Here is an 18,546-nt window from a genome sequence, read left to right as displayed (position 1 = left end):
ATGCTAACTACCTTGCCTGGAATTTCGATTTAAAGCTTTCGTGACTGCAGGGATTCATCTTCTTGGTTCTTTCGGTAAAGTCACGTAGAATGGAAGTAATAAAATAATAACGATAAAACATAATAAAACAAGTGAGAATTGTTTTATTATGTTTAATCTTTATTATTTTATTATTTCCATTCTACGTGACTTTACCGAAAGAACCAAGAAGATACCTTGTCTGGTATGTATATTTGGAATTTGCATGTTCTCCCCGTGGTCGCGTGGATTTTACCCCGGGAATTCCGTTTAGATAGAGTATTTGGCTGCTATAAATGTCCACGTGATAAGCCACTTCGTTGAGCCATCATTTGTAGCCAGATCGCTTCTGAAAAGAAGCTATGCAGCTCAGTGGACTTTACTTGAGAAAAATAAATATGTATAGTTTAGTTTATAGTCAAATGACCCTCAAGCTGCCCAGCGCTCAGTGAATTGACCATGATTGATGATGACACTGACTTTGGGTGCTCTTACCAATATAACTGATACGTGTAAGGTGTCAAATAAAACCCTGAGGCATCACAGGTAATATACAAAGGCGGAGTTTGACTTCTATATTTGGGGCGGGGGTCAGGGGCTCCACTTTATCCCTCACATTAGGAATCGCGTGAGCATATCATTAATTATTTTATTTAATACTCTTTGATTATTTCGGTGAAGTCACGTAGGTAGAAATAAAATAAAACAAATCAGGACGTTTCGATCGCAACACAAGCAATCTCCGCCCATGGTAAACTTTCCATTCCCACACGTTTCACCTGTTTTCCCGAAGCGGCGGTAAACACGTGCTGTGCATCATTGTTCGGGCAGTGGGAAGGCGGGGCCTCACAAGAGGCGAAGGTGTGCCGTCACGCTCCGAACGAGATGACTCACAAGTCTAGACGCTGACGTCATTGCCGGCCGAATGCCTCCGTGGTGGGACGTCTCAACATCACCTGCACAGGCCACGCGCTGACTCGAGACGCAGCGGATGGGGCACCTGCCACGGTCGTTCCATCGCCTGCTCTTTATTTAAATCCTTTATATTAAGTTCACTTGCTTGCTTGCTTGCGTGCTTACGACCGTGCAAATCTTTCGGTCGTTTTTTAACCCACTTCCCGTGATCCAATCGAGCTGACATTTTGCACACAAACTCGTTGTGCGTGACAATTTATTTTCGTGAAAAAATTCCAAAATGTTACACTTTCTAGGAAAAAATTAATTATATTTAATTACCAATTGCTTAATGGTGGCAGGCAATCATCTGACCCATAGGTGGCAGCCATCTCAAGCCAGAGGACTAGAGGACTCTAGCCGCCACGCATATAAAGGATTTATAGTGAAAAACTTTGTTTTTACGGGTTAATGTTTTTTTATTATTACACGCTTTTTATTTAACTCACTCTGTCTGTTGTCGTATCCTCAAAAATTTTGTAACTTAATGTTTTATTATGTAAGACTGATGGCCTTAATCTAAGTTGTCTTGTGGTTGTTGTTGGTTGTTTGACTTGCATCCCACTGGGATTTTTGCACACAGCGTTGATGTACAGTGTTTTTTCTGCAATATTTTGCTGTATTTTCTTGGATTTTATGTTTGCACTTAGTCACATATTCACTTTAAGATTTTTTTTTGTTCATGTTTTTGTTTTTTGTTTGTTGCGGTTGCACCCGATTCAAGAGCCGAATGGCTCACAGGGCTATACCTAATAAATGGACTTGAACTTGAACTATCCACTTCCCAATGTGCTATAGACTGCAAACTTATGTCATACTGATGACAAGACTATAGTCTATCATAAAAAATCTAAAACATATATTTTAAAACATTCTTTTACACGCTTTTGATCAACTCGCTCTGTCTGTTATCGTATCCTCAAATCTTGAAACTCAATTTTAACCCACTTCCCAATGTGGTATCGACTGCAAACTTCGTATACTTATGTCTTACTGGTGTCAATACCATATTCTATCATAAAAAATAAAATAAAAATATTTTAGAACAATTTTTTTTGTATGTTATGTTTCGGCTTGGGTCTAATTGTCCACGCTTAAATAACGTTGGCTGTAAACCACTACGGTCCCTTACGTTATGGCAAGCCTCGAGGCCACTTTCTGGAGTCGTGGAATTCTACCATTACTCGTATGGTACATTTCATTAAAGCGTGTTTTTTTAAAGTTTTTTTTAAATATAACTTATTTTCCCCCAAAGTTGTGGGGCAATATCTAAAACGAGGCGTTTAAGTTCAGCCAGAGATGTCGAGCGCTGGCGTGGATTGACCGCGGCTAATGGCGATGACATTGTCACAGTGTGTCGTTAAAGACTGCGGTGGCGAGGTGTTTTTTGCGTGGAGATCTTGATGTTGTATATGCCTTTGCGAACATCCTCAGGGAAGGCTTGACGACCAAGCGCTCAAAGCTTCGTCACAAATATTGTTCTCGGTAGAAGTGCAGTGCTGCAATCAGCTTTTATGCAGGAGCTAAATGAACACAAGATATGGTGACGGCTTGGAGAGAGGCACGCATCCAGCAGTGGATAGGTCGTGACTGATGACAGTGGTGATTACTGGCGGCCAAGTACTGATGCTTAACATATATGTGCAGTCTTCTTGGTTCGTTCGGTAAAGTCACGTAGAAGGGAAATAATAAAGTAATAAACATAAAACATCATAAAATAATTATCACAGCTGCCTCCCCGACAGACCTGGTCTTCACCTGAGGACGGCTGCTTGCGTTGTGGCCGAAACGTCGTGAGAATTATTTTATTATGTTTTATTTTATTATTTTATTATTTCCCTTCTACGTGACTTTACCGAAAGAACTAAAAAGATGAATCCCTGCAGTCACGAAAGCTTTACATCGAAATATATATGCAGCTTTAATTCCGATATTTCCAACTTGTAACGTGTCCACTGGATGTAAAATTGGATAAAGGTGCTGTCCTGCAATTGCTTGCTCGCCACACTGCTGGCAGAAGGGCCTCCACTTGGGGAAGGTCTAGAAAGACCTCTTGAGGGTCGTTTGGTCTACGCTTCAACGCTGGAAGAGGTGGATGTACCCACCATCCTTTACCCACAGCGGAGGAGATAAGTCGGGAGGGTCTTACATCTAAACCTAGAGGATAGGGAGCAAAATCTACACATAGATCGACAATCAACTTGCTGTACTACCGTATGCAAGTCACGCTGTGGCCAATGCAGCTTATGAGTTTGCACGATCCACTAACTCACCCAAACCCGCTTCCGCTGTGCCAGAGACAACCGGTGAGAATGAATCTTCGTGAAGGCTGAAAGACGCCTTTGATATATTAACAGCATTTTTAATAAGTGAAAGATCGGCGCGGTTGGCTTCGTACGGTGCGAAACAAAGTTCAGCATGTATACAAAAAAAACTAAGTTCCCCCGTATAGCCTGTAAGGGCAAGTGCTGTTAGCGTGCACCTATGAAGGCCGGAACGGTACACGAGGGGGTGGGTGGCCAGCACCACGCTCGACCGCCTTTGTCTCCCCAGTGGCGATGTTTACACACCGCACTCGGTACTTATTTGAAGCCGAGTCGACCTAGGAGAGGCCCAGGACCGGTTCAGAAAATCGTCACTGGTGTTGGCCGTGAGCGGGAATCGAACTTGGGTCGCCGGGTTAATAGCGCAGCGCGCTAACCGCTACACTACCGTTACACTACCGCTCCCCACGCATGCAACACATACACACATGTCACCTTTCGATCGAAAAATGGGGAACTCATCCATAATGCTGGATGGACCGGCTGCCTCGGGGGATTTAAGAAACTTGCTATTTGTTTCAACTGCCGCGATCGAACCGGCGACTTCTGCATTGCAACTTGAAAATCCAATGCGCTCACCATTACATATCATCAGCAAGCAACGCCAACGCGAATTATTCTGCAATACAAAAAAAACCACGACGCATTGATGAGTGTGCCGGGGCTGCCCGCAAGTGATACTCCATGGTCTGGTGAAATCACTGCGGTGTCCCCTGGTACGTTTCACAATTGTCGAGTGATTCTATGCGTTTGATAACGACTGTTTTATTGTACTGGGTCGCGTCTCGTATTAAATATATTTTGAAACAATTGTAAGATTATGATCGGGAATGGGGAAAATGTTGGGACTAAAACGCAAATTTGCTTTTCGTGATATATTTGGTTTTGCGATGACCCAGTCTTGTTCTTGGGGCTCTGGGGAGTTACCGATTGAAGATGGAAATTATAAATTAACAACACTAAAGTGAAGTGAAATGCACACGCAACGCATTTCAATAAGACACCGAGTGGATGTACGCACTTAGATTCGTCAATTTAAAGTGATCATTGGAACCTATTTTCATATTAGTCCAAGACGTACCTTTATTTACTTTTCGGTGCGAATATAGTTCAACATACATACATACAGAGTACCGGGAATTTCTGAATATAAATCATTAAGAGGAACCTTACGTGTTGAAATAAATGATTGGATCCCTAAATTTAGGTCATACCTCTCAGCGGATAATTTTGTTAGGCAATTTAACTCCGAAGAGGGAATTTGAGTGAATGTACTTTTTTCTGTTGCTTAACATCCACAACGTTCCACACGCAATGTCTTAAAACTGAAGTGCCACATTCCATGACAAGACTCTTTAGCACAACTAATCTACTCTACGCATAGATTCCTTTACCACAAGTATCAGACTAATAAAAATGACTAATACAGTAACCGAAAAATTTTACTCGCAAGAAGCCTCACTGAGTCGTCTCAAGAATTTGTTTTATAAAGGTGCGGCTACTATCTATGGATCTAACTATGGTTCAAGTTCAAGTTCATTTATTAGGTATAGCCCTGTGAGCCATTCGGCTCTTGAATCGGGTGCAACCGCAACAAAAAAAAACATGAACAAAAAACATCTTAAAGTGAATATGTGACTAAGTGCAAACAGAAAATCCAGAAAAAGACAGCAAAATATTGCAGAAAAAACTCCGTACACCAACGCTGTGTGAAAAAATCCCAGTGGGATGCAAGTCAACCTGTACGCTCTCACGTCTACGTCAAAAGCCACTGTGGTGAAGTATGGTCGACACAAATTCCCGAATGTTGCGCACGGCGTGGGGAGGACGCATTTAGCGGTGGACTGACAAACATGCTGAACGCGCATCTGTTGTGTCAAGCGAACAGCACGTCCCCACCATCGTTACTCCCACGGACATTACATACACACTCATTGGTGACGTCTCCTGGGAAATACGTGTCCTAGTCCCGTCATGGGAATGGAGAATTTTGACTCATTTGACTTGATTAATCGTATAAACTATGGTCACAGCTCAGAAGCCAAGCAACGTCGAGCCTGGACATTTCTTTAACGGGCAAGTACCATGTTTAACAGGTGATATAGGTTTCGGGGTTATGCATTAATCAGCAACGGGCAGTGCAGCATAATCCATTATGGTAGTTGTACTGTACTTCTATGCTCCCGCTTCAATTATTCCCACTTTCACGAACCAGTATTGACGAGCCCGATGAAGTGTGGTGAAACAACTCCCACACGACACCTCAACAGAGCGGGGATGCACTCGGCTAGTAGTGGATGGACAATCTCTTGAGGTGTGGAAAGCACACGATGTGGTCAGAACCGTGCTACCCCAGCCGCATTTGTCTCTGCAGTAGCCTGATGATGATGATGCTCGCGACATATTGCACCATATTCAAGGCTAAGTGAACGAAGTAAACCGATATGCTAATAGCCACTGATGATGTGATTTGTAGCCGGGAATCAAACCCGGCTTTCTGAGCTCGTAGGATAGCAAGCTTAACCACTACGCACCCACGTCCGATAAAAAGTCATGTTAGCAATCGCCCATCACACCACACAAGGCTGGTGTGCATAGAACAACGCCCGACCACCTTTATCTCCCCCCTTGATAATACCCACGCCGCCCAGGTGACTCGTTTGAGGCTGAGTCGACCCAAGCGGAGATACAGAAAGACTTGGCCGCGTGCCAGATACAGACTGGTGGAGCGGCAATTTGTGTGAATTCAAACATCATCCCACACTGAGACTACCATCGAGGATCCATCCACCACGCGGTCATCAGCAGGCTCACCGCACCGCACCCACTTCCTCCCCTCTTCCGCCCGCATCAAATGCGATCACCTCTTTCACAATGGAAAATTAAATCATCACCCAAATGCCACCGCGGCGCGTGACAACAAGCGGTGGAACACATCGTGGTTCCTGTGGGTCTCTCTGTGAATCTGTGGATCTCTGTGTGAGTCTATGGGTCTCTGCGGGAGTCTATGGGTCTCTGTGTGAGTCTATGGGTGTCTGCGAGAGTCTATGGGTCTCTGTGTGAGTCTATGCGTCTCTGTGAGTCTATGCGTCTCTGTGAGTCTATGGGTCTCTGTGTGAGTATATGGGTCTCTGTGTGAGTCTACGGGTCTCTGTGTGAGTCTATGGGTCTCTGTGTGAGTCTATGGGTCTCTGTGTGAGTCTATGGGTCTCTGTGTGAGGCTATGCGTCTCTGCGAGAGTATATGGGTCTCTGTGTGAGTCTATGGGTCTCTGCGTGAGTCTATGGGTCTCTGCGTGAGTCTATGGGTCTCTGCGTGAGTCTCCGGGTCTCTGTGTGAGTCTATCTACCGTGGCTTGGCTGACTGACAGATCAAATGCTGACAAGGACACAAAGACAGACACATGTCTGCGAGCAGACGATTGCATTCTTTGAACATCCGCAGCAGTCATTCTGGTCGTCACATTGCGCAACCGACATGTTTACTTGCTCACGCATGCATGCCTGTCGACCTTCTTTCACACCTTACGTAGACACCCGTGCTAATCGAAGGGTGCGGGAGGCGGGGTAAGTAGGTAGCTTGTTGCATGCTCCATACCGCACCCTACTTTACTTTCCCCCAAATGTGTGCAGCGGGGGGGAGGTGGAAGGCGGTGGGGGTGGGGGATTTTCCCAAGGGTCATCACAGACAAAAAAAATTCCGGATCTTAGAGGCGACTATAAGAAGTCAGACTCTTGCGATGGACGACCAAGAAGCGACTGGAAGCAGCGGGCAAGAGAGCAGTTGGAGGAGAATCAGAGTCCTGTGTGAACACGCATCCGTCATTCCCTTCTCCAGATGGTTTCAAGACTCGCGCCGCCGCGGAATGGTGGGTTGCAGCGGAGGCTTTCAGGGGCTAAGAAAGACCGTTTTGTTTGCATTCCTCGCGTCTCCGAGGGACACTCCTGCGTACTCCTTCGGGGCTTAAAGCGCACACGGCATTTAACGCGTCAATTATTTTAAGTGTTCGTTGCATTTCGGCGCAATCGCATGTTACGCATGTCCCTATTTTGGCATGCGGCGTTTGTTATAGTTGCGGACTAGACTGCAATGCGTTCTTCTTTAGAAAGACCAGTCGATCGAAACGTCGGAATGTACAGATTATATAATATTGAGCAGCGAGCTGCGAGTGGTGGTGGGGGAGGGGACAATTCTCCATTATTGTTTTTACTTGTCTGCGTTAGTCTTGGTATATTTAAATTGTGTAGGCGCCCCCAACGAATGCTGACACGTAACCACATTTAACACGTCGGCTTTCGCGACCAATATCATCCATAATGCAGGTGTTTTTGGGTGAGATCGCGTAAATATGTACATGTGTCGTTAACCCCGCCATCACCCGAAACAGATAATTAGTAAGGTTTGTAACGTATTTAAGGAACGAAACAGGTCGATGGACTCTCCACAAATCTGGCTGTCGCCTGATGAAGCTAGTTGTAATTACATGCGAAACGTCGTACTCAGGTTGTAAATGTTGTGGCGTGCCTCTCCAACACACCGAAGTGCTGTACTAGTGAACGAATTGGCCACGTTCTGTTTATGTGACAAACATTACTAATTGGCTGTGTTCGAGTGGTGGCGGGTTAAACGACACATTTATACATTTACGCGATCTTACCCCAAAAAAAAACCTCTGTTATGGATGTGGCCACGTGCAGATGCCTCATTTCATCAAATAAGGGAACTTCAGCTGTGACCACATATTGGGTCAGATGGGTTTTTTCTCCGCCTGAGTCAATACACGCTGCACGAAACCTAGGACTATAATGCGCCTCTGCTAGCAATGTTTCATTTGGCAAACGAATTAAGAGACGAAATAATATTCATGCGTTTGCATTGCATGACGATATCTTTAGTTATTTTCATTTATTATCATTATTCTATCATTATTTTTTTACCTACGTGACTTCACCGAAAAAACCTAAGAGTATGAATCTTTGCAGTCACGAAAGCTTCAAATCTAGTATGACGATATCTGTTGAAAACTGCCGGACCGGAGGTTATTTTGGGTCGAATTTTTAAACGCTCGCAAGTGTTGACCAGGAGCGGGGGGAGGTGTTTTTTTTTGCGAAGTTGCGATGAACACGAGGCAGGGGGCATCTGCACTCAATCACGTGCCACCACAGCGATTCACCTGACAGGCTGCGCGCACGCGTGCGTGTGCAAACATGCACGTTAATCTCTATACAGATGCCTGCTAGGATGCGTTTAAAATCTTGCGCGTGTGCGTAGCTAAGGAGACGTGAGTTGCGTACCGGATAGCTAACTGACTTTTAGAGAAAACATTTAGAGGCACTGCATTGGCGAAGCAATCCCCAGCCACGTCAGTCAATATTTACGTACTTTCTAACCTCTGTTCTGAAGGGCCGTCACTCAAAACACTAGACTTCGAAATATATATATACATATTGTATACAGCCCTTAGTCTATACGCTGTTGGCTGAAGACCCCCCGAAGTGGTGTTGGCCATAGGGTTGTTTGACCATACTTCACCACGCCGGTCGGACGGAAGATTTCTCATTACACATTTTACGCAACCGTCCTCACCGAGGCGTAACGCAAATGTCCGACCACCGCGATTTTCTCTTTTGGTTCTTCATTCGTTCCCTTCAATTTATTCGCCCGCAGGTGCCGCGTGCTCGTTCAGTCGCTGGATGCTGCTCGCCAGCGTCCTGTGCGCCTGCGCCGAGGGGGCTCCGCTGCTCCTCTCCCCGCACGGTCGACGAGCCATCTCGGACTGCCTGCGCGCCGCCGAGAAGCTGAGCACGGACGCTGAAACCCACCTCCAGAAATACGTGAGTGCTGGAGAAAACCGCATCACTCCAGCGCATTGTCGCGTTTAAGTAAGCGCGCTGTTGCCCGAGGGCATTGACGGCCGACGATTCGCTGCACGTGCCGTGGGAGCTTCTCGAGCTCCAGTTCATGTCCTGAAAGGAAGACAAATATAAAAAGCTCCCAGCCGTATCGGGCGCAACGCCCGGGCATCGTGCCGAACGAGTTGCTGCACAACCGGAAAACACGTGGCATAGTGACACGCGTGTGAAAACCCCAAGGCAGCATGCGCCCGTGCAGCGGTCTTTTTGTTCTGTCCGATTACTCGCGCCATCATTCCAACAACAACAATAACAAAAGGCAGTGGTCCAACCTCAAACTGTTTGCGGTGGAATTCCCACAGCTGACCGCCTATTCCTGTTTTTGCAGCCTTGGATTCACGTGCGGAAATTCCCCCACTTGGGAGAGGCAATGCCTTGACAGCTATTGTTCATGTTCCACAAACTGGAAGTCATTCTAATATAAACCTGCACTGATAACCCTGCAGAGGAATGGATGGCTGAGTTTACGCACGTTGAGCATTAGGTATGCGCTACACAATGAAACGTGCCATTGCCGTCTCGTAGCTACGTATGAATAAGGCAATGAACAGGAATGAAAGGGGGCAAATGCAACAGAACAAACGGGAATTGTTTTCTGTTTTGCTTACCCACCGCTTCTTTTTTCGTTATCTCACGGAGTTGTCGCTTATCTCTGCCGTTCGACGACAACGCGTCCACACAAATACAAAAACTCGACGCTAAAATGCTGATTTCGTTGTCTGAATTAAACACATACTATAGATACACTAAATGGATAAACTAAGTGAATGACTTACTCTCACTGGTTTTCAGTGCTACTGGTTTGTTGATGTATTTGTGTTAGCAGAGATGTCAAATAATTACATGTATTCCACTATTAGGCAATTGCTTGGGTAATTTCCCCACTGGAACATCCTCGATGGTTTGTTATTGTTGGAACTGAACCTCAACAATTAGGCGTAGGAGTCTTAAAGTCACCTCAACACAGTAAATCTGCGACAAATCCCCGTCTTGTGAATGAATGGCTTCTTGCCCATTGGGCCAGTGAGTGGGGATTTCCCCAACCCAAAATTGACGAGCGTTTTTTTAAAAGTAATTAATAAGTTCTGCCATCCTTCTCACTCCTTTCCCCCCACCTCTCTCTTACCCCCCACCCCACCACATCTCATCACTCCGCCTCCTCTACACTGTCATCTGACTCACTTCACCACCACCACACCCAACCGCCTTCCTCCCACATCTCCCCCCCCGCCCGCCTCCTCCACTCTCCTCTCACCACCGAACACGCTGCCCGCCCCTACACAGATAACTGAGGTTCTGCAATGCAGAGACAGCGACTGCGAGGAGCAGTTCTTTATGGAGTTGCCCGAGGAGCTGCCGACACAGATCAACCACTGCGCGATCAGGAGACAGGTGAATGCCCGTCTGGCCCGCTGATCGCCGTGTGGTCGCGAGGTGGCCTGCAGAAGGCGCTACAGCAAATCGGTTGCTGGATTGTCTGTGCGCTCTTTGTGTGCTGTTATGCCATTGTATTGCATGGGGTTTCCACCGGATGCCCCGGCTTCCTCTATAAGGCAAATTATAATTCAGTGATAGTCTTAAGTCCCAATATAGGACCATATGCATTTTTTTTAATCGAGGCGCAGTTATAATATACTGGATAAGGGACGATGATACATGAATTGCATTGTCCCGCTGGTTGTTTAAACCCGTTGTTGTAATTTTACCATTCATAAAAAAATATCTACATATTTACATTTCTCAATGGGTTATATTGTGTGGTTAAACAACAATAAACGTAACCGGTCTCTTGCCGTACTTAAGGAGTAAGGTAACTGTAGTTGTTTTTTTAATGATTCAACTCAACGACTGCAAGTAGAGGAAGTTTGTTTTCTTCCCTCGCTTTGTGCAAAGACTCTGTTATCGCATTCACGGCGTGGCGAACGCTCCGTTGTCGATGTCTTGTTACTCACCCCCTCGCCCTGCCCGCTGATTCACGTTATCCGCGTGCGCGTTATTCAGCTGTGCTGTTGATAGCGTCTGGATAGGACTGCAACAATCAATCGGATATTTGAAGCGCAGATGCGAAGTTCGTTTGCGCGTATGTGTGTGTACACTCGAGCCATTGAATGCTCAATAAAGCATATGTATCTGCACCAAAGGGGTTGGCGCAAATCAGAGCAAATAAATATACGTTCAGTATTGACTTGTATGTACGTGGATTAACTGTGACCCATGCGGTCACACATGCGTGTGACAGCATGGGTCACATACTGATCTTTCTGGTTAGTAAGTAGCCAGAAAGAACATACTGTTATTACTTTCAGGCGTAATTGCTATTTCATAGTTGCAGTGACTGTGTTGAAAGGCAGTGACATCATCTGGGCACACCGAGCGTGTCAGAAAGTTACTTTAAACGTTCTAAGACATTTCTAAAGTCTTCTTTTTCTTCTTCTCATAAACAAATAATAACATTCACGGCAGACAGCGCTAAAAAGTCCATAGCCACAAGAAAGCATCTACAATATGTAAGAGCTCTGTGGCTCTCCGATGCGTGTTCGACTGGACTGCGTGATGTCCGGCACAACGTCCGACGTCTCCTTACACGTGCTGGGAGCTTCATCAGTACGTGGAACGAAACGTCGGACATCCGTTAAAACCGACGCGGTAGTAGTAAGAGCTACGTGTTTTTCGGGCTGCACCTTCCTTTGCTGTTGCATGTCGTTGAGCTTCTTTCGCACCCTACGTAGCCAACTATGCTCATCGCGACGTTGCGGGGGAATGACGACAGACTAAACGAAAAAAGCAATTCTAAAGAAATGAGTTTTTTCTCTAGATTTGAAAGTGCATAGCTCCAGTGGCTACCCTATATCGGAAGGAGAGCGTTCCAGACGGCCGCAGAAGCGCATTCTTTAAACATCGTGAGGTTTCAGCCGCTGCTGTCTGCCTGTACGCGTGCACGCATGCCCCCCACATAGCAACGTCGCCAACTCTTGACGTGGAATGTCTCCCGTCTCACAGAGGTGGAGTTTTGACCGGTGCTTCGGGAGCATCGCGCACAACCTCCGCATCTACGAGACCTACTTGGTGTCTCTACGCGACAGATCCGCGACCGACACCGACATCCTGGTGACGGGCATACGAGAAATGCTGAACCTCATCTCTGCTGCGGAGGTACAATGCAAACACGATGCGGAACTACGTAGCGGTCAGATCTACATAGCCACGGAGTCCGTCTTTCTCCAATATTATTTATTAGGCTGACTTGTTCTTCCTTTGGCAAGGATATTCTAAGCATACGATGGCTATGGTGTGTGTACTCCATATACATTTTAAACTCAATGTAGTATTCAGATCATTTGTCGACTTTACATGGCGACGGCTTTGGAAGACCTACATCCAGCAGTGAATTGATCAGAGCTGATGGTGATAATTTACAATGCTGCAGTATACCTAATTAAATCCTTTATATTAAGTTCACTTGCTTGCTTGCGCGCTTACGACCGTGCAAATCTTTCGGTCGTTTTTTAACCCACTTCCCGTGATCCAATCGAGCTGACATTTTGCACACAGACTCGTTGTGTGTGACAATTAATTTTCGTGAATTTTTTTTCTCCAAAATTTTGCACTTTTAGGAAAAAAATATATATATTTAATTACCAATTGCTTAATGGTGGCAGGCAATCATCTGACCCATAGGTGGCAGCTATCTCAAGATCTCAAGCCAGAGGACGAGAGGACTCTAGCCGCCACGCATATAAAGGATTTATAGTGAAAAACTTAGTTTTTACGGGTTAATTTTTTTACTGCTTTAGCGTTCACATTGTGCTGTGACGCGGCATTGGAGCCGTGAGATCGGCTCCTGTGCGAGAGATGGATGGATTGGTGCATCATTGGAATAGCGATGGCATCTAGATGGCCTTCATCCAGGAGTGGATGCAACATGGCCTATGATGTTTAATGAATATTATGAGATGAAACACCTCATTATGATAGCTATTCAGGAGCCAGTTAGTGGATCTATCATGATGATGATTATGATGTCGAGTATTGCTGACAATGTATACCATCAGTGGTGAGCGATATCTGAACCGTTCCTCCCCCCCCCCTCAATTACTAATTTGCACTGACTAGCATGGGGAAGTATAGCTAAACAAATCCGTGAGTGATCTGGCGTGGGGGAGATCTTCAAGCAACTGGTGATGCATGTTAGGTGATTTCATTGTTGTCAGTTTGAGTAACGTGTTATGCAATTGTGTCGTCTGCAGGTGGATGTTTCAGAGAGTCTGGTCGTTGAGCCCATTTCTCCCGACGTGGCGAGCAAGATTTACTCCAGCGATTGGCAAACGCGACAGGCCAGCTTCCAGATCCTGCACATGTTTCAGCACATGGCATCCGTGGTGGCCCGTAGCCTGCATGTGCTGAACAAAAAGGCGAACCCACAGTGAGATGCTCGTCCTTCCATCGACACATCTGTCTACAGCTTCGTTGTCCTGCCTTTGGCAGTCGTGTGACCTTCAGCAGTGAAAGTGGAATTTCTTTGAAAGTGACGAGACTTGAACTTAATTATTTGGCAGTTGTTACCAGAAATTGACACTGGCGGTGCTCACAATCACGATCAATTATGACAACCCTGGTTACAGCCTTGTAGCGTGGAGTGATACAATGTTGTCTTGCCAATGAAAACAAGACATTATTGATAGGTGTGTTGATGAACAATTACTGGTCTACATAGCATACAACGTTGGCACACTGGTAAATGACGCTGCCTTAAAAGAACAACTATTAAACAAGTATTTATATTTTGGGCAATGACCCTGCTTTGAAGGACTAAGATGGTCACGTGACCTTCAGCCTCTGATCTGACTGAAGGTTTTATTTATTTATTTAACTTATTATTTCACTGTGGGCTAACTCCCCGATATTATAAAAAAATCAACGAAGTATTGCACGTAAAAGAAAGTTTACTGTGAGAATGTAATTTATTCCAAAGTATTGGTATTTTATATATATTTATTATATTGTCATTAGGCTAGTCTAGCAAGTATTCTATTACGATAATATGAATTCCACTGTCAGTGAGTGTGGTTTGAGGGTGGATTATTTATTGGTGGTAGATGTGGATTAACACTGACACCGTGGGTGTATGGTCTGTCCTGATGTTGTTCTGTGCAAATGCACAACGGATCTGCCTTAGCAAACTAGCCGGGTAACTGGCTAAATAGGACTTTCTATGTAACCAATCAACGTTTACTGTACAGTGACTCCTCTACTTACGAATACTCGACTTACGAACTTTCAGAGATACGAACAAACCTGTCCGTATGTCCAGTTGCCCATTCGGACCGAGAGTCGTAAGTTCAACCGCCGCGCGACAGATGGCGGTTGTGGCATCTGCAGAATATGATGAACACATGGCATCTACATCTACAGGAGATTATACAACTTTTAAAGCCATTCCCAGTGTTTAGTGTACATGTTCGGAATCGACGGGAGTAAAGTTGGACCTACGAACAAATCGATTTACGAACAGACCTCCTGAATCGAATTCGTTCGTAAGTAGAGGAGTCCCCGCATTGTCAACATGTTGTTGGTTAGACCACGCTTCCTAACCGATGATGACAGGGGCGTGGCTTCGCGACACATTTGTTTCATCGACCGCTGTGTATTTATTTAACATATTTTTTTTTAACGATTGGGAACCAAGGCTCCAGTGAAGGTTAAGAAACATTGGTATAAAGTATTATAGAATGTTGTAGTAGGATATTTTATACGTGGCATTGCGTGTTATGGTACGATGTTTTTTGTTATAAAAATACATTATTGCATAAAGATGGGCGTATGCTTGACTACAATGTGCGATTATGAGTAGCCATTTGATTAATTTATATATAGACAAAGACGTTTGCTTTAAGCTGGAAAAACCCGATTAGCTATGAACGTCTTGACTACGGGTGGCCAGCCTCTCAAGCTGGAGTGGGCAATGATGGAACATTTACAGAGGAAGTTCCATTAAAGTTGATACTTAAACAATCATATATGAACTCAGTAAAACATTAACTAAATCACACGTGAACGCAACAATACGGGAATTGGAACTAAACAACCTAATATAGGAAGAACAAAAATAACAGTTATGTTTTAAAAAAAAATGTATACAAAGACAGGATAAATTACACTTATAGACTGACAGTTGTCAATTCATAGATGCGAACCACATTCGTCAGGATGGCTGTGGTGAACACGAAGCGTGAGTTAAAGAGCATTCCTTGGTGCTTAATTGGCCACATTGAAAAGAAGACACAATAGTGGTGCTGTACTTGAGGTTGTAAATGTGATGTAGATTTTTTTGTAATTTTCATATTTGAATATTTATTTGCTTATTTATTTTACTATTGCTCGGGTTTTTTTTTCCCTCGGCAACGTGTCGTATTTTCACTACTGCGATAGTGTTAAATTATTAACAAGGTGTTGACGCTTGCTGTAAAACGTGGGCAGTTTACAATGTCATGCTGTATGCAATCAATAAATATATTTTTTTATCTAATCTTTTTTTGAACAAAATGTACTCTTTCAAACTGCACGGAAACTGGTGGTATCTCCAGCATATGCACGTCTTTCCGTCTCTCCCCTTACACAAAAAACGCAACAATCCCCCGTGTATTATTTTCTGAATGTTGGGACAAGTGCTGATAGCGAGCACCTATGAAAGCCGGGATTATCGTCGAGGGATTGGTGTGTCCAACGCTGTGCCCGGTAGCATTTCTCTCCAATGTTGACGTTTACACAACGCACCAGATCCTCACTTAAGGCTGAGTTGATCTAGGCGAGACCCAGGACTGATTTAAAATATACGTCACTGATGTTAGCCGTGAGCTGGAATCAATCTCGGGATACCGTTGTTCGTAGCGCAGTACGCTAACCGCCACACAATATCTCCCCACCACAGATTGTACACAACAGAGAGTCCTTTTAAGGGAAGGAAATATCTTAATTATTTGAGTACCTGTGCCGTCATATGTATGAGTCAGCGGGAAGCACAGCCTTACTTCAGGAGTTTCCGACAGGTGCCACCATCAAATGTAACCCTCCTGCCTGCCGACTAATGCGTTGCTTCCGGCCTGAGTAACGCGATATTCCTCCTCACGCGTTTGATCAACATCACCTATTCAGAAAGTCATCGCCTCGGGGTGTTTCAAGTCACGTCGGGTGTTTCCTTGAAAAAAAAATACATTTTGGCGAGTGTTAGCGGGAGGAAGTGGTAGCACAGTGAGAGTGGTTCACGCACAGCGCTCCGGAACCTACCCCACATGAGTTGAAGTCCGGATAAGGCCGACCAAGCGTGGCGAGTGACGTCTTGAACCAGTCCTGGGCCACCGCTCCCAAACATCACCAATCCTCACTCACCAACGTGCTGAAAAGCGTGTTCAACAAACTCCCACGGTACCGACACGGGATTACATCGCTCGATTGACAGAGGGCCGTGAATTATTTTACTCTCAAAATGTGAAACGCATATGCGACAGCCGGACTCATTCGTTTAGAACTGCTTCTTTGTGTTAAGTTTGCTGTTCTTGCCCCGCACCTCCGATGAGAACGGGTGGCTACGTACGGAGGATAGGGAAAATGTTGCAATGCATTACAGCCGAGCATTCGGGTTGATCACTGGGTAAACCACTCAAATGAGGAAATTGAATATCATACTTCAGGGAAATAACTCGCACATGAAAAGGGATATTACTAAGTTGTATTTATAGCTCTTCGTTTTGATTGAATGACTTGTGCTGATGTGTGCAATAAGTGTGGCTATTTAAAACGCCTTACGTTGTTATTGCTTACAATCAATTAAAATTGGAGTGCATTCATGTTGTAAAATCTAACTTGTATTTAATGTCAGGTAAATATTAGGCATCTGTCCGGGGGATTACATACCTAAAACACTGGCTTCGTGTTCAAAATAAATATTTTATACAAAAGTCTCAATCGGGAAGAGGTGCATGTCCTCGGGAAGATTGATTACGTTCATAAATTTAAATTAAATAAAACTTTCAAATACAGGAATATGGTGCAAATTAACATGGCAGCATAATAGTACACGTATTCTATTGAAACCAATAATGTATAACCAGGATACCTTAACTGCCTTACACTATTTAAAATAGTTGACATTCACGAAGCATGTGAATGCAATCGCTCTTGAGATGCAACCGCATCTCAAATCAGTGAGACGTGCATATCACGTGGGAAAAGGAAGCGCATGTACAGTTTAGCCAATGTTGTTGCACAGGGAGATGGGTGAGATTGCAGCGTCTATAGAGTTATGGCAGCAACTGGTGCCCTGTGCAGAGAGGGCATCTGGTGATGACTCCAGTCCCAAGAGATACGTAAAAAAAATGCACTCAGTGCCTTGGCGTGATTGGCTTAGAAGCCGGCGCCATCAATTAAAACGCAGCCAGCTGTACAAATTATACCCCTGTCCCCTACCCCCTCTTCGTAGCCTGGCGCCTGTGCCCCTCTGGCTCGTGGACACAGGTGCGGTTGCACCGCCTGCACACTCGATCGATAGCCTCGCCACTGTGTCCGCTACGTCTTGGGAAATCCCCTCGGGAGAACTGTGTTCCTGTTGACGTGCACCCCCCCATGTTGCACGTGCGACTGGAAGAACACGACAATGGGTGTCTCTTCGCTCGTATCACTTCTCGCCCGGTCGTTGGAGCCAAACGAGCAGCAGGTGGCAGCATGTGGACAATGGAACGAGCGGTTGCATTCAAACATTCGGATTTCTTTATTTCTTTGTTTAGGCTACGAAGCTTCACGGAGTCGTCGGACGCTTTTTTTTGTCGGGAGGGTTCTGCGATGGGTTTTTATGTTAAATGTTTTTAACCCATTAAAGGTGAGTGTTAATACCGGTGGGATGAAACCGGAGCGCCCGGAGAAAACTCACTCGCGAGGGGGAAACACACTATCCCCACGCAGATGGAAACAGGTGGTGATTCGTCGACTTGCCGTACCGCCTTCTCCAGGGTACGGCACCTCCACGGCAGGGGAGATGTCACAACATTTGTGCCATCCACCAAAAACTCGTCTCCACAGCGCTACACTACAGGCCACGTGCATATCGCCCACCATCGCCCGGCTGGATTTCATAATTCGTGGCCACTCGCCCTCACGTACAGAGAATGCGTGAATTGTCACGGCTCGTAGTCACGACGAGCGAGAACGCCGATTAAGCTGCGCTTGGCTGCTGGCCAGACCCCTCGGGCGTTCAGTTGCAGGAGTCGGGAGTGCGGACCCCACGGCGTGACACCCGGAGGTGTTGCTGCTCGTCAGAGCTGCAGGCGACGGGGACTCCTGGAGTT

At 45.4% G+C, this 18,546-nt stretch overlaps 1 protein-coding gene across 1 annotated transcript; it reads left to right on the top strand.

The window, feature by feature from the left end:
* Positions 1-7,029: 7,029 nt before the first annotated feature.
* Positions 7,030-15,732, top strand: LOC133344684 (uncharacterized). Its single transcript, XM_061554744.1, has 5 exons — positions 7,030-7,164; positions 8,964-9,130; positions 10,493-10,600; positions 12,209-12,361; positions 13,456-15,732. The coding sequence occupies exons 1-5, from the start codon at positions 7,134-7,136 to the stop codon at positions 13,633-13,635; spliced, it is 639 nt and encodes a 212-aa protein (XP_061410728.1). The 5' UTR covers positions 7,030-7,133; the 3' UTR covers positions 13,636-15,732.
* The last annotated feature ends 2,814 nt before the right edge of the window (positions 15,733-18,546 follow it).

This window comes from Lethenteron reissneri, chromosome 20 (genome assembly GCF_015708825.2).
Source record: "Lethenteron reissneri isolate LAM-NWPU_2019-01 chromosome 20, ASM1570882v1, whole genome shotgun sequence".
In the NCBI taxonomy this organism is placed as follows: Eukaryota; Metazoa; Chordata; class Hyperoartia; order Petromyzontiformes; family Petromyzontidae; genus Lethenteron; species Lethenteron reissneri.
This window is presented reverse-complemented; position numbering and strand designations above follow the sequence as displayed.